Below are 21,495 nucleotides of genomic sequence, written 5' to 3' on the forward strand. Positions count from 1 at the left end.
CTGGGGGAAAAGTGGCCTTAAAAATCACAACATGGAAAGGAAGCTTGCAGATACATGGAAACAAATGCTTCCATTTTGGTGATGGTAGTAATTAGTTCTTCCAGTTTTAGGACTGGAAGATTTCTTCTTATGTACAATGCAAATCACAGTCTCGGTCATGATCAGGATCATGGTCCTTTAGGCTAAAGAAAGATCAAAATTTTATGTATGGCTCAATTTTAAAAAATAAGTAAGACCTATGACCTGAATTTCTACATTCAACCTTCCTACTCTAAATGGATTTTTCCTGGTTTGAATTTTTACTTATCTTCTTTTTCAATGTTATAACATACTTTTAAGAAGCTAAGTTGCCTTAAATCCCCTCTCTACACACCAACTATTCTCAAACTCCTCAACTAAGTCAAGAAGAGAAGGCCAGAATTGAGAATTCTTCACCATGTGACAATCTGGACACAAACCTGCCTATGAGCGACAGCAACCCTCAGGCAGAGGTTCTGTGTCACTCCTGTTTCAATGCAGGAAAAGGTAGATGCATTATAGCTCGTTCACCTCCCCACAGCTACAGCATGCTCTTGCCCATCCTTATACTTGAGACCAAAAGAATCCTACCAGGGAATATGAAATTGACTGTGCAAAACAGCACAGCACAGAGTCCCTTCCCAGGGGCCTGAAAGAGGCAGCACTGAACTAACCAGCAGAGATGAAGAGGTATCACGATCTCTGCTACCCAAGCAAAATCACTTGGATAATTAATCCCCTGGGTGACGGTAAAAGTACCTACTAGAGTGAAATGAAAATGTAGGATGTATGGCCTTCAGGTCTGCAGTTTAAATAAGAAGGAACAGACGGAGTGTTATCAAGGCTGACAGTGAGAGGCACTTCTGGCCCTTATGTAAGCCTTTGCTCACTAGGCCCCATGCGCTCCAGCCACAAAGGCGTTCCTGTAGTTACTCAAAAAGGCCAAGAACGTCCCTGTCCCAGAAATGCCTGAAATACATTCCCTCTGCCTGAAATGCCTTTTCTTCCATTCTCCAATAGTGAGCTCTTTTTACGTCCGAGAGAGGCCTTTCCCATCTGCTCCCTGTGCATTTCCTTTATGGTACTTATTATGACCAGCAATTTATTTTTTAGTTGTTTTTAACTGTGTGTGTGTGTGATGGAGGTCTCCCCAATTAGAATATAAGCTCTATAAAGGTAAAGATGTGTCTGTCTTGTTCAGCATTTAAACCTATGCTTGGTACACAAAGGTACTAGGAAAAAGATAATAATAATATTTAATGAATAAACAAATGTGGTACTATTCTATCAGCTAGAAACATCCTCTGCCATTTCAAAATGATCCCATATTCAAAACTTACAGACACACGTGGAGTCAGCAGGACTGGTAAGAACAATAACAGGAATAATCTCGACAGCATTAAAGAGCCCCCGGCTATATGCTCTCCGCAGATTTTCTCTAGTCTCTACAACCATACCAGGTGGGGATGGTGGTCCCCTTAACTGAGAAAACAGTGACCCAAGAGGATTAAGAGACGTGCCCAGGTACACAGTTGGGGGTATAGGCAGCAGAGCTGGATCTTGAAATGTGGCCTGACTCTAAAACCCATGCCCTCCCTGGTAGTTAATGTTATCTGTAAGATGCACCGAAGTGTCTAGAACAGCCTAGAGGTGAAGATGGCTGTGAAGGCTGCAGTGAGTGAGAAATCAGCCCTGAGCTCGGGGAGCTGAACACGCCCTGGGAGAATCAGTGTCCGCCAGAGGGAGCCGACTCCAGGTGTACACAGCCGCTCAAAGCCATCACTGATGTTGAAAACTACCAAGAAAAAGAAAGAAAATGAGGAAGAATAAGGGGAAAAAGGAGACCGGGAACTCCAGTTTGGGTGTTTACGACAATTATCTCTTTCTTACCGCAGTGAAATTCCAGGAATAAACTACCATTAATTATGGATCATGTGTCAGGTACTGTAGGTTTGATATTTCACCAGGAAGTCATTTAATTTTTATGACACCTCACTTAGAGTAAAGGAAAATGAGTTTCAGAGAATTGAATTCTCTTGTGCAGGGACACACAGCTGGAGAGACACAGGATTTGCTCTAGGTTTCTTGATTGGAAGGCTTCTGCTCTATTGCACAATGCTGCCTCACCCGACCTGTGTGTCTGCTTATCTGTACATTCGGTGAGACGAGGAAATACCTCCAAATTCAACCAAGAGGAAGGAGAATGTAAAATTATAGAAAAAATCAACTTCGGGGGGAAGATGGCTTTTATAACGGAACAGTAATACAAAACCCTAAGGTACAGAACATTATTTTTCTTGCAGCTCTGACCTATTAGCTTCCCACTGGCATTGACTCAACAAGTAAATATTGGGCAATTTCTATTGTACTAACAAGGTTGATCTTTAATACTTGTGTTACTAAGCTGAACTGAATAGTAAGGCAAACACCAGGCTTTTAAGTGAAGAACATGAAGCAACAAACACCACTTGCTAAATCAATATTAGGTGTTTTGTCACGCACAAGTAATGACAAAACAGGAGGTAATGATTTCCTGCTTTTGTAATTTCCGTGCGTTTGTATAATCACACCACTATCAGGTATAATGATATGCTGGGAACAGTCTTGCACGTTACTAGAGTGCCTGATAATTTATAATATATCCAGAGACCAATGGAGCATCCTGTCTGTACAGACATGACAACCTTTTATGTCACATTCAACGAAAGGAAAAAGATATTTAATAAAATGCCAAGATTTTTTTACGCTAATGTGCGTATAAGAAGGAACATTTATTTGAACATATTTTTATGCCTCAAAAATGGTGACGTCAGTACAATATTTATCATAGATAACACTATTACCCATGTAGCAATTTCATAAATACTAAAACGTAGAGGGTACAATTTCAAAGATATTAATCAAAATTAAAGATGATGAGTGATAAGCAGGTCCTGACCATTCAATACTACCTCCACTTCTTGCAACTACTCCTTCCCATGGCTTGCCTAGGACAAGAGCCCTTCCTCTCGATTGCTCTTTTTGTCCCTTTTGCTAGCAGCTCTTCCTCCATCACTAATTGTGGAAGGTCCCCGAGGTCTGTCGTAAGTCTTTCTCCTTTTCTCATTCTATGTTCATCACCCAAAGCACACCCACAACACAGCTTATTTATCATCTATGTGCACATGGCTCCCAAATTAGCATCTCCAGGTCCACCTTCTCTTCTGAATTCCAGATCTGTAAGATGCACTGTCTGCTTGACCTTTCCTCTGGGAATTTCAATGTGTATAAACTTTTCCATTCCTTTGCCTTTTCCTCACCCTCCCCTGAAATACCTTGTGTCCTTAACGAGTGTTTTCTGTCTCAAATGATGTCACTGTCCAAGAGGCAGACCAAGTAAAATCCTGGAGATAATTCTTGACCCTTCTCCTTTCACTCACCTTCATAGCTAGTTTATTCTTATTAATCAATTTATTTATTACCATTTATTTCACCTTCCAGGTATCTCTGAAACCCATTCTCACCTCTCCTGTACTTTCAAAGCCCTCCTCCAGGCTACGGTCACCTGTCCTGCAGTCTATTACTACCAGAGCTCCCGAACTGGTCCATATATGTCTAGGCTGGCCTCCCTAAAATCTTTCCTCAACATTGTCGCCATAGTGATCTTATCAAAATGCAAATCTGATCATATTACCTCCCTCTCTTTTACCAGAATCTTTAAATATCTTCCTATTACTCTTAGGAAAGAGCCCACAGCCCTGGATAGGGCCTGTATGGTCTGGCTGCAAGGTCTGGTTTCCAGGTTCTCAGCAGCCCCATATCACCCCGTGCTCCACTGACTCTCAGGGCATCACCATACTACCCACCTGTTAGGCTCAAAGACATCATGTTCCATCCTGTCAAAGGGCTTTTGCACTCGACTGCTTTGCCTCCCTAGAAAATGCTTCCCATCTCCTTGTAGTGTACTTAATTTTGAGTCACTATTTAGGTCTCAGCTCAAGAGTTATTTCTTCAGGAAAGCCTTCCCTAACTATGCCAAATCCCCTATTTGGGCTCTCTTACACAGTGCCTATAATAGCTTTAATTTCACATTTGCTTATGTCATTATTCAATTATAAACTGTCTCCCACCATAGACTATGAGTTCCAAGACAGCTGAAATTTACTGACTATTGTAACCCTAGCACCTAACACTGTTCCTAGTACACAAGAGATTGTCAATAAATATCTTCGAATAAATGAATGCATTAAAGTCTCAAACTCAGGACTATTATTACTGAAAAACAAAAACTAAGACTACAGTTAGCGTATTGGTATGTCAGAGACATATGAAGAGAGACTATACAAAGACATTGGTCTACTACAGCTCAAAAGGAAAAGTGAAATTGAACAGTATGACTTCAAGATTCCTTTAAAATAGACTCTGAAAAGAAAGACACGGAAATAAACTTGCATAAGAGTTGTGTGCATGGGCTTCCCTGGTGGCGCAGTGGTTGAGAGCCTGCCTGCCGATGCAGGGGACGCGGGTTCGTGCCCCCGGTCCGGGAAGATCCCACATGCCGTGGAGCGGCTGGGCCCGTGAGCCATGGTCGCTGAGCCTGCGCGTCCGGAGCCTGTGCTCCGCCAACAGGAGAGGCCACAGCAGTGAGAGGCCCACGTACCGCAAAAAAAAAAAAAAAAAAAAAAGAGTTGTGTGCTTACCCACTGTCGGTGAACAGGAACTCCAAATGGGTCATGAAAACTTCCCAACAGGAGACACTGTAGCGCTGGGCCAGAGAAAGAGCAATGCTGTAGACGTTCTCCTCAAGCGTCCTTCACGAACGTCCATCAGCCAGAGGGGAAGGGGGAGGAGAGAAACACATGACCTTAATCAGCAAAGAAGACGCTCGTTAGGACCGCTCTCCAGCTGACAGGGGTGCGGCCAGCACAGTCCTCAATAAGACATTGCACAGTAAGTCAGGAAAAGTACACCGAAGGAATTTGAATGCTCTTTTTATCTCTGTGGTGCATTGCAATTGACCAAGGAATTGTCTAGATCAGTGGACCTCAACCGAGGGTGATTCTGTCCCCCAGGGGACATTTGACAGTGTCTGGAGACATTTTTGATTGTCACAGTGGGTGAGGAAAAGGAGAGAGCTGCTGGCATCTAGCAGGGAGGTCAGCGAGGCTGCCGACCACCCTACAATGCTCAGAACAGCCTTCCCACAACAAAGCATGACCCCGTCCAAAATGTACTGAGATCAAAAAATTCTGATCTAGATACCGGAGCCTACAGTCAAAAAGCAGTAGAAAGGAAAGGGATCCCTACCCTGCAGATAGATATTTGAGAAAGCACGGTCAGTCACTCAACAGATTTTTGTTTTCTACATGGGGCCAGCTACCATGCTAGCTGCTGAGGACATAAAAACAAATAAGATATTTCTTGAGGAGCTTACAGCCTAATGGAGGATGTGAAATGTGAACCAGGAATCAAACAGAATGTGGGGAGTGCTAGAAGAAATGCTACAGAATACTGTGAGGATGGAGACGAGAGAGTGACCAATCTGAGCTGAAGATCGGAGAGTAAACAAGGATTAAATAAGTAGAGGCTGTAAAGAGGGAGAAGAGACAGATGGGCTTCTGACAGAGGAAGCAGAAGGGGGCGTGGTGTCACAACCATGACCATACAGGCCAGCTGAAGGACCTGTATCTTATCCTGTAGGCAATGGAGAGTCAGTGGAAAGTTTAAACCAGGGAATGGTATCATGAGATTTGAGAATCTCTACGCATATAAGGAATTCTGGTCCAGAGCACCTACATAAAGGCCATTTTGGTAAGACTACTGCAAGACCCCTATTTCCCAGAAGTAGAGGAAATATAAGGATGGAATTCTTGGTTGGAAGAATGGTGGACAAAACCACAGAAACGGGAATGAAATACCTGTTATCATTAAGTAATACTGCTAAGACTGTACTTACCCCAGCTAAGGAAGCCAGGACATTTATACATTTGATCAGCCTGGAGTTGGCAAATGTTTTCTGCGCAGAGCTCGACAGTAAATCTTTTAGGCTTTACCACCATACAGTCTCTGTAGCATATTCTTCTTTCTATTGCTTTTTATTCTTGTTTTTCCACAAAGCTTTAAAAATGTAAAAAACATTCTATGCTCATAGACTATAAAAAAAGAGGCCAAGGACTGGGTTAAGTCTGTCAATGCCTGGATTATTAGGTAACTGTCAAAAATTATTTCTTGGGCTTCCCTGGTGACACAGTGGTTAACAATCCACCTGCCAGTGCAGGGGACACAGGTTCTGAGTCCTGGCCAAGGAAGATCCCACGTGCGGCGGAGCAACTAAGCCCGCGAGCCACAACTACTGAGCCCACGTGCCACAACTACTGAAGCCTGTATGCCTAGAGCCTGTGCTCGCAACAAGAGAAGCCACTGCAATGAGAGGCCCTCACACCGCAACGAAGAGTAGCCCCCGCTCGCCACAACTAGAGAAAGCCCGTGTGGAGCAACGAAGACCCACCGCGGCCAAAAATAAATTAATTAAAAAATTTTTTTCTTAAAGTACTCATTGAACGCCAATATCCACGTGATAGATGAGAATTCCTGGAGAACAGGCACCATTAGCAGCTCACTCTTCCTATTGTGGGAGTCTGCCACAGTGCCTGACACCAGGTACATGCTCAGTAAGTATTCACATCTTTATTATCTGATAAAAGTGGGAACTAACCAAACTGTTCTCCTCAAAGTCACCCTAACCACTGAGAATGTAATCACTAAGATACAGAGACGACAGAGGACAACTATAATGCACTCACAGAAAACAACTGCCACTAAAGGGACGTACAATTAGGAAGAGAATAAAGAATGGTCACATCTGAAGGTGGAGCCGCAGAACAGAAGGAAGCAGGTCCTTCGAGGATCCTTGTATGTGAGACGCTAAAATGCCATCTCCAAGTCAGAACTGCTAACTCAGAAAACCCACAGACACTCTGAGACATTTTAAACAAGCCATCCAAAGACTGCTGTATATTTTTCTAACCAACAGATTGTGGAGAAGATTCTATTATATATTTATCAAAAGCATATGTCTGTCTTCAGGACATACTTCAAATAGCATATGCCAGCTGGATACTTAAAAAGAAAAGACAAAGACCAAAAGCCAAATGTAAGGCACGCCTTAACGACTTTTATTCTGCATAGTAACCTCTCTTCTAAGAAACCATGAGCATGGCTCCAGGGATTACCAAATGCCCAAAGAAAAAGCCCACTGGACTTGGAAATAGGAAGCCCAGGCTCAACTCCTGGCTGTGTGACCTTGAACAATCCTTTAAAGCTCTGTGGTTCTCAGATTCCTCTTCCAAAAGTAAGGAGGTTGGATTAAATGATCTCTTTGGTCACTTTCAAATTGGACATTAAATGACCCTATGAAATTATGAACCTCCAGGAGAACAGAGGGGAAGAGAAAAAAAAATTCTATTATTTCTCTTCTTAACTTAATTCTGCTATAGGTTGTTCCTACCTCTTGCTTTGATCTCTCTGTTCCCCGCCTCACTCTAAAGAGAATCTGGGGTGTCTTCTAGTAGGAAAGAAGCCCGGGCTAATATAAAACTATTACAGAGTACCAAGGTTACTTTGCCACTTTCTTTAAGATTTAAGAAAAAGGATGAAAAGTAGCATATACCACTACCATAACCAAGCCTATCTTTGTTATTTTAAGGTAACTTATCAGGAGAGAGAAATAATCGTTAAACGTAAGCACAATTTAACCTCGTTTCAAGGGATGGAAGCCTAGATTGAACTGCACACCAATGCTTCCTTGAGAATTCAATCCAGCAGTGTGGGGAGGGCACATGGTGTGAAGATGTGATGCCTCTGGCATGTGGCAGATCAAGGTTAAAGTCACAGTTGTGATCTTTACCACCTATGTAAACTTGGGCCACTTACTTTATATCAATGAGCCTCACGTTCTTTAGCTGTAAGATGGGGATAACAACATTTTATGTCATACGGTTATCTTTAAGGGTTAAAAGATGTTTATAAAATAAAGTTTACAGAGCACCTAACACAGTTCCTGGCCCATGATAAGCACTCCACAAATTGGGGTGTTAAAAATAAAACATACCTCTAACTTAATAACCACTGTGGGTGAACACACTTTAAAAAACATTTTTTTTTCACTTTCCCACCATGTGACATGTACTTCTCATTTGATCTGAACTCATCTGATCTAAAACAAAAAATGAAGACGAGTATGAAAACCAAGGGGAATTCCATACCTAGAAAGGGACCTTCCCAACCGTACCGCCATCTCACACAAGGGCTTGCTTTTCTCTTGAGAGCGGTAAGGGACAAAGGAAAGAACGGCAGCTGCTACAGGCCTCGAACAAGAAAGTGCTCAAGTGGTTAGCTCTTCTTTCTCTAGAAACCCAGGACAGATAAAGGTGTCCTGGACCCATAACACTCAGTCCCACCTCTTGTACTAAGTCAACGGTACCTAACTTTTAACATACTGAGGAAATTAAACGGCCATGCAGTAGCAAAGTGAGACTCTAGCCAGGAATAAAAGGGAATCTTGTTTTTAAATTTCTATAGTAAGCTTGACACTTTTCACCCCTGACCACACTCTATCACCTCTAACATGGTACTGGTATTGGCTTATCAAAATCATGGGAAGCTTTTTAAATAATTCCCATCCTTACTACTTAAATCTGCAGGCTCAAAATACCGTCTGCATCACTAACCCATTTGGGAAGACACACATCCCTCACAGGACAGGAAGAAGCAGGGGAAAGTCCTTTTTATAGCAACCATGAATGTGAACCTTCACAGGACTGTGATTAATAGTCCTGGTAACTCAACTTGTTCTTGTACGTTCTAAATCCATCCCTTTACGAGACGAGGGTATTCCTTACTCTGCCAGACCGAGGATGGTTTCCCGTTTGTACTGGTCATCTGCAGTAAACCGTTGCACATCCACACCCTTCCGCAGGCCCTGGAGGATCTGAGCCTGAGTGAAGTCCAGGAGGCGCTCGTTGTAGTACTGTAACTGCTTGGTCAGTGCAGCGAGCTCCTCGGGCCAGGCTTCCTGTCCGTATCGAGTCACGTGCCTGGTGACCATCTTGATTAGCTCTTTGGGATCGGCCTATGAGTAACAAAAAGACTAATTAAAAAAAAAAAAAAAGAGTAAAGTGGGAAGAAGATCATGTCTGCCGGGCACCTGTTTGACCCTTCACACCGCTGCCATTTAGTCCAGGCTGACAACCACGCTGAGGAGGCAACTGCAGAGGCGGTGCGTTTTGCAGACCACAAAGACGGGACACAGAACTGACTCTAGGGGCGGGTTTCTGGACTCCTGCTCCGCTCTTCCACCTTAAAAATCACCACCCACTTAAAGAATAATGTATGCTTGCTTTTTCAACTACCATCACCCTATACCAGATCTCTTCCCCAATTATCTGATCATTTATAATAATTCACCCTGGAAGTAATTTTTATCATCATTGCCCCTAGAGAAATTTTCTTTGGACCATCTAAGTGTTCTCAATAACAAAGAGCTGCAGTTCAATGATTCCACGAGAAATGCCTAAATAGCTAAGTAGAAGAATGTTTTCTCCAGGGATAAGTGAGGGGAAAAAGCCCCATCCCTGTTCCTGAAATCATAAATTTTTCTAGTTTCATAAGAAAGTACGCAACCAATTTTTACTCTGCTCAGTTTGGGGCTCAATGGGATATTGTTCCTTAAATCTAGCAGCTTCTTTAACAGCAATACAATTATTCCAACAGAACAAAACCCAGAACTGAACGGCTGACAGGAAAGGAAAATAAGTGGTTAACCAACCACAATTATTTATATTAAAGTTGGTCCGGGTGTCCACAAAGCAACAGCAAAGCAGCCATGATTCTGGAGTTACCTAATATGTGAACAACATGAACTCAATCCCTCCCAATTTCTGGGAAAATACAGCGCATATTTTAATACCAGCAAATTAGGAAGAAAACTCCAGAAATCTACCTTTGGTTCTCAGAAACACATCTAATTACTGTAAGCCATCAGCATTTCTAATGCGTAAGCCATTATTCTGAGCTACACACGAGATTTGTCAATGGCCAGTCCATATTACCTAACCTAGCCTGACATTCTCTCTTGATCCTATTAAGGAACAATCTGGGAGTACCGATAAAAACCAATTAAAGAAATCTTGGATTCCAACAGGTGGATTTAAGAAAAAGTCAACCTTACTCAATTTTTCCCCTACCCCTAGGCAGACACTGAGTCTGCCTGAGACAGAGACACTGAGATATGTGTCTCAAGTCAAAAGACGTGCGTTTGAAAACTAATGCTCTGAAGTAAGCAGCTATAAGACCATCTGTCATTCATTCAACAAGTATTTTTTGTGCACCTATTATGCACCAGGTGATGTACTAAGATGTGACCCTTTCCTCCAAGAATTCAGTCTATGAGGAGAGACAGTCAAGCAAACAATTATAAAATGGTGTGATACAAGTAAGCACAGGGTGCTATGGGAATACAGAGGAGTGGGACTTGGGCACGTATCAAGGAAGTCTTCTTGGAAGAGTTAATTTCTAGGCTAACTGCTCAGGTATCAGAAGTAAAAAGGCCAGCAAAAAAACAGGGAGACCAATTCTGGTAAAGGGGAGAGTATGTGCTAAGCCTGGATGCCTAAGACCTGATGGGAAGATGGAGTGAATAAAGCTGATCTAACTGCAATAAGAAGTGATTTGGGAATAAGCTGCATATGGCTGGTACTTCTGGAAACGGATATAGGCGAAGGAGACCCCATGCCTCAGCCAACCCCCTCCTACCCACGGACTGAAGCCCTGAGGCACCACCCTGAACCGCCCATCGGGGCAAGCCCCCTCTGAAGCTGTCTGGTATAGGGATGCTGCTGGGGACCAGCTAGCCTGTCTACACCTGCTCTGCACCCTGGTGTGCTCTGCTGTTGCCTGCTCTTCTCACATCTCCTCCAGTTAGCACTTGCCTGCCTAGGAAGAGAGAGAGCAGGTGCAAATATCCAATGATCAGGGTTTCAGGGCAGCAGGAGAGCTCTTCTGTAGGTGTTCTTTCAGGGAACTCTTTGGGTCGGTTTTGCACTCCACCAGCAAACCCACGTTCATCAAAACTGTGAGGAAGGCTTCTTTCCATATACACTCTGACCCTGTGGTTTCAGGCGAAAGTCCTCAGCCTCCAGGTGCCCAGCGCGCTTTGAGGGAGAGGCTACAGCCAGGCCGTCCATCTCTGAGTGTGACTCCCACCCCCACGCATGCAATCGACCACCTCCCCTCGCCCAAGGGTTTCTCACAGCTATTGCTCCACATTCATGTTTTTACTGTTTGCTTTCTGGCATCTCAAGGACTTGGTCCCTGTATTGGGAGAGTGGACTATATATGGGATCTCATTTCTATTCTCTTTGTATTCTAATACCATTTATGAAACAAATCCCCAAACCAGGTAGAGGGTTAATCTCCAAAATGGCAGCACATAGCAATAATGAGCATAAATACTGATATTTACATTGGCTTTCCTTTATCTCATAGAGAGCTTCAAGTCTCCACATACAACCTTCATTTTCGTATGTGGCAAAAAATACCTATTCTCTCCTTTTACGAATGAAGAAAATGGCATGGCAGAGTGTAATAAGCGTGGACACAGAGAAGTTACTAGCTGACCTTGTGCAAGTTACTTAACAACTTCAAAGTTGATTGTCTCATCTATAAAATGGCAATATATATAGCTTGCATGGCTTCACAAAGCTTAAGAGACCACACACACACACACACACACACACACACACAAAATACACAAACCAAGACCTGGCCTTTAGCAGGTGCTCCAAAAATGAAAAGGATTATGGAGTTTACTCAAAGGTATACACCAGTTACACTTTAATTGCACCTCTACTGCATACTTTACACTGCATTCTCTTATAAGTATTAAAACACAGCTTCCAGCAGGCAGAGACCATGGGTACTTAGTGGATTTGTCTTTCCTAGAGCACATTAGAGTTTCTTGAACAAGTCAGGTGTGGAGTAAAACGGAGACACACTGAACAGCAGTTGTAGCTTTTAAGTTAGTAATACTAGTTTATATTCCAGATCCTTCATTTAGCAGAGATGCAATTTGGGGCGAGTTACATCATGTCTCTGTTTCCTCATCTGTAAGAGAGTCAACAAGCACACCATCCTCGTGGTTTGTTGGGAGGCACAAACAAAATATTTTTAAATGTCTTTTTCTCTTTTATTATATGAAAGCAAATTGGGCCGAGCACTTACTCCCAAGAAACTAAAACTAGTGATTGTCAAAGATGTACACATAAACAACTCACAGAAGGCACCTGAATATAAGAACCATTATAGAAACACAAACAAGAATGCTGGAAACTCCTTAGAGGGAGCAATGGACACTCCTGACTCTTCTGGGGCTCAGCTTCTTCAGATGTAGGACAAAGGAGTATCACAAGATGATCACATTTCTAGGGCTAAAATCCTGTGAATGTATAAGAATTCAATCATGAAAATAAAATAAAACCTTGTAAATCCCTCCAGGTGTGGAACTCGGGAAGTTCTACATCTCATCTCATTGATGCCTCCACTAAACATCAGAACAGATTTCTTTGTTAAAAATACAATTTCAGACCAACAAATTATAACCAGTAGGTCCCTACACAGTTTAAACAACTTTCATACCTTCTCCTTTACTAAGTAGAAATTGTCTAGCCCCTCTGAATAATTTTTACTTCACATTCTCTGTGCATCAAATGTGTTCACTTTTCTAAGAAATATTTAAGAACAAATACCTGATATTTCAGTCTTCGGTATGGAACGGACATAGTGCTAAATACACATGAACTGAATCTCATTTAATACTAACAATCTTGGGGGACCAGAGTCTACTAGCACCATCCTCTTTAAGATGGGTAAGGAGGTGAGTAGCTTGACTAAGGCCATTCAGGGTAGGTGGCAAGGCAGGATATGACTCCCAGGCATAATGTCACCCAAGAACCAGACTTTTATATTTGTTGTGCAGGTGGGGTATCTCTTAAAATTATAATAATCTTGACAAGATCAATGTACACACAGCTCCCACCAAATGTACATGAGATCTGGCATTTGAGTCCTTTTACAGATGATCAACTTTCAATGATGGCCTTAATGCTGTCATTCTATATTACATCAGGACTGACCTATTTTTTTAACACACACATTCTCCCTCTCATCCCTTTTACACATATACACACATGTGTAAATACAAATGGGCACAGAGGACACACCATGGTAGATGTTCAACTGGAGATCCTGGTTTGAGCTGTGTTTCCAAGCATTCTGTCTTCTCTAAGAGTAACGGAGAGAGATTTAGAACAGAAAGAATTTAGAATATCATTTTCTGTTCAACCTCTTGATATAAATATACCTCCTTTTACATTTCCATCCTAATAAGGTGGTGAAAAGGGGCATTCTATTAATTCCTTGATGATAGGTCTTCAAGGTTATGGATCAAACATTTGTTAAATGTGTAGGAATATTTTCAATACTTATTTATTGGTAAAACATAATACTAATTCTTTCAAAATCTTCCCAAAACAAAGAGCATTAGCTATGAGGAAAAAACACAGGAATTGGCATCAAAGAACCTGGATTGCTGGTTCTTCCTTCCTGAGCGTCAGGTTTTCCATTATTAAAATTGAGGCAATTTCTCTCTGATACACTCTTCACAGAGACTGAATGAGAGTAGATGGGTGGACATGTTGTAAGTTCCGGCTTTCCATGCAAATTTCTCGTCTTACCATCATCACTACTAGTTTCTACCCTTCCTTCAGGAACTTTACTGGTCATGATTACTTCCCATGTATGACTTAAATTTTAATAATAATTCTTCCCCTGAGCTTATCACAATTTCTCTAAAAATATTCCAAAAGCATCCTCTACTCAGCCCAACACTTCATTTCATACATTCATTCATTCACGGCACAAGTGTACTGCATTAAAGTTTCTAAAGCACTTTCACATGATTTCCATTTGACCCTCATACCAACCCAGTGATGGGCACAGGAGACTGCTGTTGCTGTTTTACAGATGCCAACCTGCATGGAAGGCATCCTGAGCTGGGGTCCGGCAGCGAGGAAGTGAGTCCAACCCCCAGCCTCTGGCCTCGTGGGCACCCCACTCCATCAGCCCTTCTTCCCTATCCTGCCAGCGGGGCTCCCTCAATGCTCCACACCCAGCCTCACACCTGAAGTCATGAATTTCTGTGTGCAGAGTATATTCAAACCTCTCTTCCTCTGTTTCCCACCTACTTTCAATGATATGATCCATGGGTATGAAAGCTCCCGGCCTCTAAGAAACTTTTGAAGGACTTTATGGGTAGCTTCAGAATCTCCCATATTCTGGGGCTTCCCTGGTGGCGCAGTGGTTGAGAGTCTACCTGCCAATGCAGGGGACACGTGTTCGAGCCCTGGTCTGGGAAGATCCCACATGCCGCGGAGCAACTAGGCCCATGAGCCATAATTACTGAGCCTGCGCGTCTGGAGCCTGTGCAATGAGAGGCCGCGATAGTGGGAGACCCGCGCATCGCGATGAAGAGTGGCCCCCGCTTGCCGCAACTAGAGAAAGCCCTCGCACAGAAATGAAGACCCAACACATAAATAAATAAATAGATAGACAGATAGACAGATAAATAGATAAATAAATAAATAAATAAAATTAAAAAACAAAAAGATACTGCAAAAACTGAAAACATAAAAAGGCATCAAAAATTTAAAAAGTGTAGAGAGTTGGGCTTCCCTGGTGGCGCAGTGGTTGAGAGTCCACCTGCCGATTCAGGGGACACGGGTTCGTGCCCCGGTCCGGGAAGATCCCACATGCCGCGGAGCGGCTGGGCCCGTGAGCCATGGCCGCTGAGCCTGCGCGTCTGGAGCCTGTGCTCTGCAACGGGAGAGGCCACAACAGTGAGAGGCCCGTGTACCGCAAAAAAAAAAAAAAAAAAAAAAAAAAAAATGTGTAGAGTGTTAAATTACTCTAATTTTTTCCCCCAAATTTGGCAATGCAGTTCTTCTATGGGGTGAAAAAATGCGATTTCTTTAAAGAATATGGTCAAGTCCCTGTAAAAACAAAATGCACATAAATATTTATGACACCAAAATGCTGGATGACTTCATCTACTACTTACTAGAAGAGGTAATAAATCCATTCAGGCTTAATAGTCTCCATTTCTTGGTAATATTGTTTGGAAAGTTTTGAACAGGTGGTATGTTTCCCCTCTAGGGTTGTTATTTGCTTGAAATAATTTTCTACTTGGCATATTCAATTAGTAGCTTAAGAAAACACATTTTAGAAATAGTTTACCATAAAGTTTTGAATTTCATCCCCTGCTGGGTTTGCTTCTCTAGCATATAAAACTAAAAGACACGTTTCCATTTTTAACTGATTTTATTTTCTGAAACTTTTTAAAAAGAATGATAGAGAAATCACAATTCAAGATGCATTTACGTGGGGAGGGATAAACTAGGAGTTTGGGATTAGCAGAAACAAACTACTATATATAAAATGATAAACAACAAGGTCCTACTGTATAGCACAGGGAACTATATTCAGTATCTTGTAATAACCTATGATGGAAAAGAATACGAACAAGAATATTTACGTATGTGTATGTATGTATGTATGACCGAATCATGTTGTGTACATCAGAAACTAACACAACACTGTAAATTAACCATACTTCGATTTTTTAAAAAAGATGCATTTACAATAATTACAAAGATAAGATATAAATGAAAAGAATCAAGGTACAGAAAAATGTGTAGAGTTTACTCATATTTGCATAAAAAGTTATTATATAAATATGCATATCCATAAACTATTTCTGGAAGTAGACAAAAGGGAAATACTTTTTGTTTTATCCTACTTTCATCATTTGAGGTTTTTGTCATGTGTGCATTAACATAAAGAGTTAATTAGGACAAATACTAGAAGAGAAAATTCTCTGCAAGTGACCATTTGCCAATCATCATTACAGGTCTCTAAAAAGAAACAGGAACGCCCAGTGGGCTGCTTCAAAGCTCATCCAGGTTTGCTGCCGGTGTGACAGACTCGGGATGTGCTTCCCGTCAAGATGCACAGGCTTTTTATCAGAAACAACACCACAAATTATATCAGTACTTTTATTCAAACCTAGTAATCTACCTAAGTTATCATTCTAGCAGCTCAGAACTACAGGGGGTGGGAAGAGAAAATGTGAGAATAGAAACAAGCTGAACTGACAATCAAGTGGACGCTAAGCTTCACAGAGCGTTACTATGTGTGGACAACAAATTGAAACCACTTTGACTTCAGTTTCCAGGATGATTCGTCAGGAGTTTGTCATATCTAATTCCAAACCCAGCAGACAAAGACAGTTCAGGATTGGGGACTTACCTCTCTCAAAGACAGTTCAGGATTGGGGACTTACCTCTCTCAAAGACAGTTCAGGATTTGGGACTTTTAATTTTTGGTTCAAAGTAATTTACTATCGGGGAAAACAGGAAAAATACAGACTGCACTAGAACTTCCCTTCAAGAGGACTACTTTAAGCTTTTAGGTAATGAAACCGAAGATCAGGCCAAAATGGGGCTCTGCAGCCAGCTCTTCGGCTTCTGTCACAGTCTGAACACGTGGTCTGTCTGGCGAGGGTTTCCAGTCCTCTCATCTGCAGCTCCTCTAATCCACCTTTACGTAACTGTCTCTCATGGATTTATGGTAAGTGGTGAGTTCACTGAGGTCAGACAGCCATAATCACCTTCTCATCTCAAGACTCGCTCAGAGGCCGCGGCACACATTAGGTACTCGGGGCGGGGTTTAGGGCTAGACCAGCTGACCAAGTGGCCTTTCAATCCTCTGTATTCATGAAAGGTGGAACATAGTGTTGGGCATGCAATGTGACCTTAATATAGATTACACACGTGGAAATAGTACATACTACATGGGAGTCCTGAGCCAATTATCCAGCACTTGTGTATGTACTACTGAAAAGATAAAGACATTTAAAAGCAGACACCAGCAAATGCCATGAATACTCTTTGCCAGCCAACCAATTGAATGGAATAAGAAAGACATTAAGTAAGTACACTGTTCCAGAAATAAACCTGCCACACTTCCACCTATATAATCACTTTTCCTCAATTTATAACACAGTAGGTCAATTCCTTATTTCACATAAAAACATATCTGTGATATATAAAAGCAAAACAAAGGAAAATTACTAGAGTATAGGATAAAAGTACTGCACAAAGCAGCAGTAGCTACTGAAAACAAAAAAATAAATTCAAAATTTCCAAAATAAAGTAATATATCAACTGGCTAAAAAAAAAGAAGCAGCCCTTTTCTTGGCCAATTTCATCTTAATATACCTATTCCTGAGAACAATACCCACTGACATTGATGATGCCCTTGGGAGAGTAACCTGCATGGCACAGGGTTCCCCCACTCACCTTCCTCTTTTTGAATACAAACTGATGAATGAAAGCCACAGATTTTGCCACGAATGGAATGTTTTCACATACTTAAAGGTTCTTAGATATGTTTTGGATGGCAGAGGCAGCTAGAACTTTGATACTCATGTGAAATTATTTCTTTATAGTCTACTTTGGGTCAGAGAGGAAGAATTCTGCCTCAGTAAAAACTGAAGCTTGGATTCGTACACAGAGTGGATTTGGAAGTCTGATCTATTTGCTTACCTACTCTTAAAGTGGTAATTCTCTTAAAATGTCCAGTATAAAAAGGAAATAATTTCCAAACGCTGATGATTAAAGGTGGTGTATACAAGTAAACCTAGAGGGCTTCCATTTTCCAGCGGCATCTGGAACACTTCCGTGTCCACAAAAGAAGGCACGTGTAACTTGAGGCCATGTTTAGGTGCTCTCACTCAGAAATTAACAATAAAGTTAAATAAAAGTGTCAGAAGCTTGGTGGCAAGTAGGCATAGTGTGCCTCAACATTTCATCTGCATAATTACTACTCTCATATCTCTCTGGCTTAAAAATAAATAAAAGTGCAGCACGGTTCAAAGAACTACATTGCCTGCTGTCCTCAATTAGAGCCATCTTCCTCTTGAGAAGTGACTTAAAAAGCTAACTCTCCATTTCTCCTCTCCTTTAGCCGTTCCTAAGAACGCTGTAATATAAAATAAATGACAGAAAAGTTAGGGGATGAATCAGCATTCACAATAAATATTAGAAACTCTACTTCTTATTAATTCCTGGAAAAGCAACTACGTATAACACAGAAAAGGCAAAGGTTGTCAGCCACTGGGAATACAAAGCACTCTGAATACAAAGTGCATCAGTCCCTCCAAAGAGGTAAACGTGTTTAACTACTTTGGAAAAGCTTAACCCTGCCCATTAACAGGGTGGAAACCACGAGGACTCACCCTGTAAAGAGGATGGCACTTGTCCCTGAAACACGGAGCCAACCGGGCGTAGATCTGTAGGCTATAGTAATAGGCTGCCAGCTGGAGAGAGAGAGCAGAGTGCGACTGCTTTTCAAAGCACCTGTTAGCGTCTAACACCTAGGAAGGGAGCACGAGAGAAACAGCTCAGCTGAAAGGAAATTGGCACAACCGTCATAAACCATTACATTTCTAGTCCTTACTCTAGAATTTTGGTTCAAAGTTTCTAGCATATCAGCTCAAGCTCAATGTATCTTGAGCTTGTATCATCTTAATATAACTACATTAAAATTCAGAAGACATTATAAGGCAGATCCTATGCACATGAAAGTAGATTTTAAAATCAACATTTCAGCTAACATTGTAGAATTCACTTTCCGGATACTGACCACAGTCCTTCCATCTTGCAAGAACAACCAGAAGGAAGTGAAACATGTAACAAACAATTTACTGGTGAAAACCCCCAGTAAAGGCTTAGCTTATTCATTTTTAAGTCCTTGTTTCTTGGAAAGGGTAAACTTACCTGTGGTAAGGCAAGGAGATAAGCAAGAGCCAGGGTCATATCATTTGGTAAAGCATCGCTCGCCAGCTGCAAGAGAACTGAATGTAGAAAACATATATATATATTGCATTATATTATTAGAGGATCCATGTGACATTCATACTTACTAAGTGTCATGACTTTAGTCCTTTATGGTGTCAACAGTAATTCGTTTCAGAGAACTCTTTAAGATCCTTTATGAAAGTCTATTCAGCACCATAGAAATAACAGACTACATGAAACTATGTTAAATGATAACCTTGCCTCAACTCAAATTATGCTGTTTGTTACTTACACAAGAGAAAACCCAATTAGTGCAGCTACAAAGTCTAAGTGCAAATAGATCAGTGAGGATGGTTTCTGCCAGCTAATCTTTTGGTTTTCAAGACCCAGACCAAGCTATAAAATTCTGGATATCAATGACAGCTGCTGTAGAAAATGACCATCTGAGCATTAACGATGAGAGTAACAACACAGCTTTCTGTGAGTGCAGATTTAGGATAAATCTTCTGATTTTACTACAATTATGGTAAGTGGTTTTGTTCTTTCTCTTCACCACACTCCACAGAAAGAAAACCAGTCTCTTGCTTTGATTATAGAACACCTTAAAATATCCCAACCATCTACAACTTTTCCACAAAAATTTTTATATAAGCAACGACCTATCAATGTCATGGCTTTAATAAAGGAGAGAACACTTCCAATAACATCTGTGTTTATATCCCTTTTTTTTCTTTTTTTTTTTGCGGTACGCGGGCCTCTCACTGCTGTGGTCTCTCCCGTGCGGAGCACAGGCTCCCGACGCGCAGGCTCAGCGGCCATGGCTCACGGGCCCAGCCGCTCCGCGGCATGTGGGATCCTCCCGGACCAGGGCACGAACCCGCGTCCCCTGCATCGGCAGGCGGGCTCTCAACCACTGCGCCACCAGGGAAGCCCTATCCATTTTATATTAATAAGGAGGTATTCCATTTAGGGTCTCAAGTGACAAATACCAGGTAGTCACTGTAATCACAATGTAAATCTTTTATTTTTAAAGAACGGACTCTCCTAACCTTCACTAATGAAGGTAAACAGTATTTAAATAATTCAAAGTAAATAATTCACTTTGTAAATACACCATATAATTTTTTCCCAGAAGATTCACCTTCCTAATTGTGTCTTACTTGAACTAAACTTTAAAGCCATCCATATAATCTGAGCTCAGCTGACCACTGGAGCAGTGGGTGGGTGTGCGGTGCAAAGCCAGCTGCAAGCGGCTGGAGCATCAGAGGCTGACCTAAAACTCAGCATGTCCTGCGCATGATCTATGGGGGAAGAAACTGAGCTTTCTCCACTGTGCCTCTGCAAAGAGTTCTCTAAATACTCACTTCCTCTGTGTTCTCCAAATCTCATAAACCAAGTTGGACCACCAGTCAGCCTCAGGCCTCCCAAGGAACTGTACCGTTCTAGAGATGTTTTCTGATCAAAAGCTACTCATTTCAAGGCCCATTTCCACATTCAGCCCTTCACGCAGTATCAATGAGAACTTTCTCTGAACCTAATATTGCTCTAAAATAAGAATCAGAGTTCCTGCCCTTTCAGAGTGAACACACTAAGACCAGAAAAAGTCTTAAAATAAATAATTTAAAACTACAACGCAAAGGGCCCAAATCAAATTTTATACAAACAAGTATGAGAGCAAAGAAGAGTTATAAAATCGCCGAATGTATTCTAGAACACTATCAAAACTGAAGGATGAAGGACTTAAGTTATACATTTTGGACAACAGAAGATGAAGGAAGAAAAAGCATGTAAGCTTAGTCTGCTGAAAACCCTGTACTTTTGAGAAAGATTTACTTAGAGTCTAGAAATTGCACACCATCCAAACACACACAGAAACACACACACAAGCCCAGGGCTGCCATTTTGGCTTATGTCTACCTTATGTACTTTACCATTTAATACCTGCCCAGCTGTCCGCGGGACCTTTAATTTGGAGAAAAAACAAATTCCAATAGTTTCACATACTAATAATTCTTCCCTATTAATTTTCTTTCTTTGTTGCTTTTCTTATAAGATGACCTACAACTGCAACCTTATTTAGTTTTTTTCACCCCCGTTTTTATTTTCTTCAGGTACTTCCCTTCCTTATGCACAAAAGAGGCCGATTTTCAAACAAGTATATCTAAACCCACTCATCAAAAAACAGCCCTGTCTCTTCAGAGCTCAGGAGCCCTTATTTCAAGTGAGTGGCTGATGCTCCAGCTAGTAGAGGACCACCCCTCTCCCTCTCAGAGCTGTGGTTGGTTAGGGCCAGTCTGAAGCCTGCCTGGGAAAATCAGTCCCATGACTGACTATCTTCCAGTCAGACTTTTCTTTTTTTTTCTTTTTAAATCCTGCCATCAACTCAATCTTTCACTCCATTTAATGTGCATTTGGTTATTTCCAAAAACCAAAGCACCCTCAAGGGATGAAAAAATATGGTACCACTGAAGATATTCCTAAGCGTATGCTACAGACCCTGAAGGAAATTCCAAAAGGAAAACAACCC

The 21,495-nt window shown here is 41.6% G+C and overlaps 1 protein-coding gene across 2 annotated transcripts in view; it reads right to left on the reverse strand.

Moving 5' to 3' along the window:
• The window catches only part of NBAS (NBAS subunit of NRZ tethering complex), a 339,942-nt gene that overhangs the window by 110,032 nt on the left and 208,415 nt on the right, over positions 1-21,495 (reverse strand). For both annotated transcript variants that reach the window (XM_082852122.1, XM_082852121.1), the window contains 4 exons: positions 18,948-19,024; positions 18,407-18,544; positions 8,898-9,127; positions 4,698-4,808 (listed from right to left, as the gene is read on the reverse strand). In XM_082852122.1, the coding sequence (XP_082708248.1) occupies positions 4,698-4,808; positions 8,898-9,127; positions 18,407-18,544; positions 18,948-19,024 (556 nt within the window). The remainder of the gene's footprint in view (positions 1-4,697; positions 4,809-8,897; positions 9,128-18,406; positions 18,545-18,947; positions 19,025-21,495) is intronic.

This window comes from Leucopleurus acutus (assembly GCF_964270905.1).
Source record: "Leucopleurus acutus genome assembly, chromosome: 12".
Taxonomy (NCBI): Eukaryota; Metazoa; Chordata; class Mammalia; order Artiodactyla; family Delphinidae; genus Leucopleurus; species Leucopleurus acutus.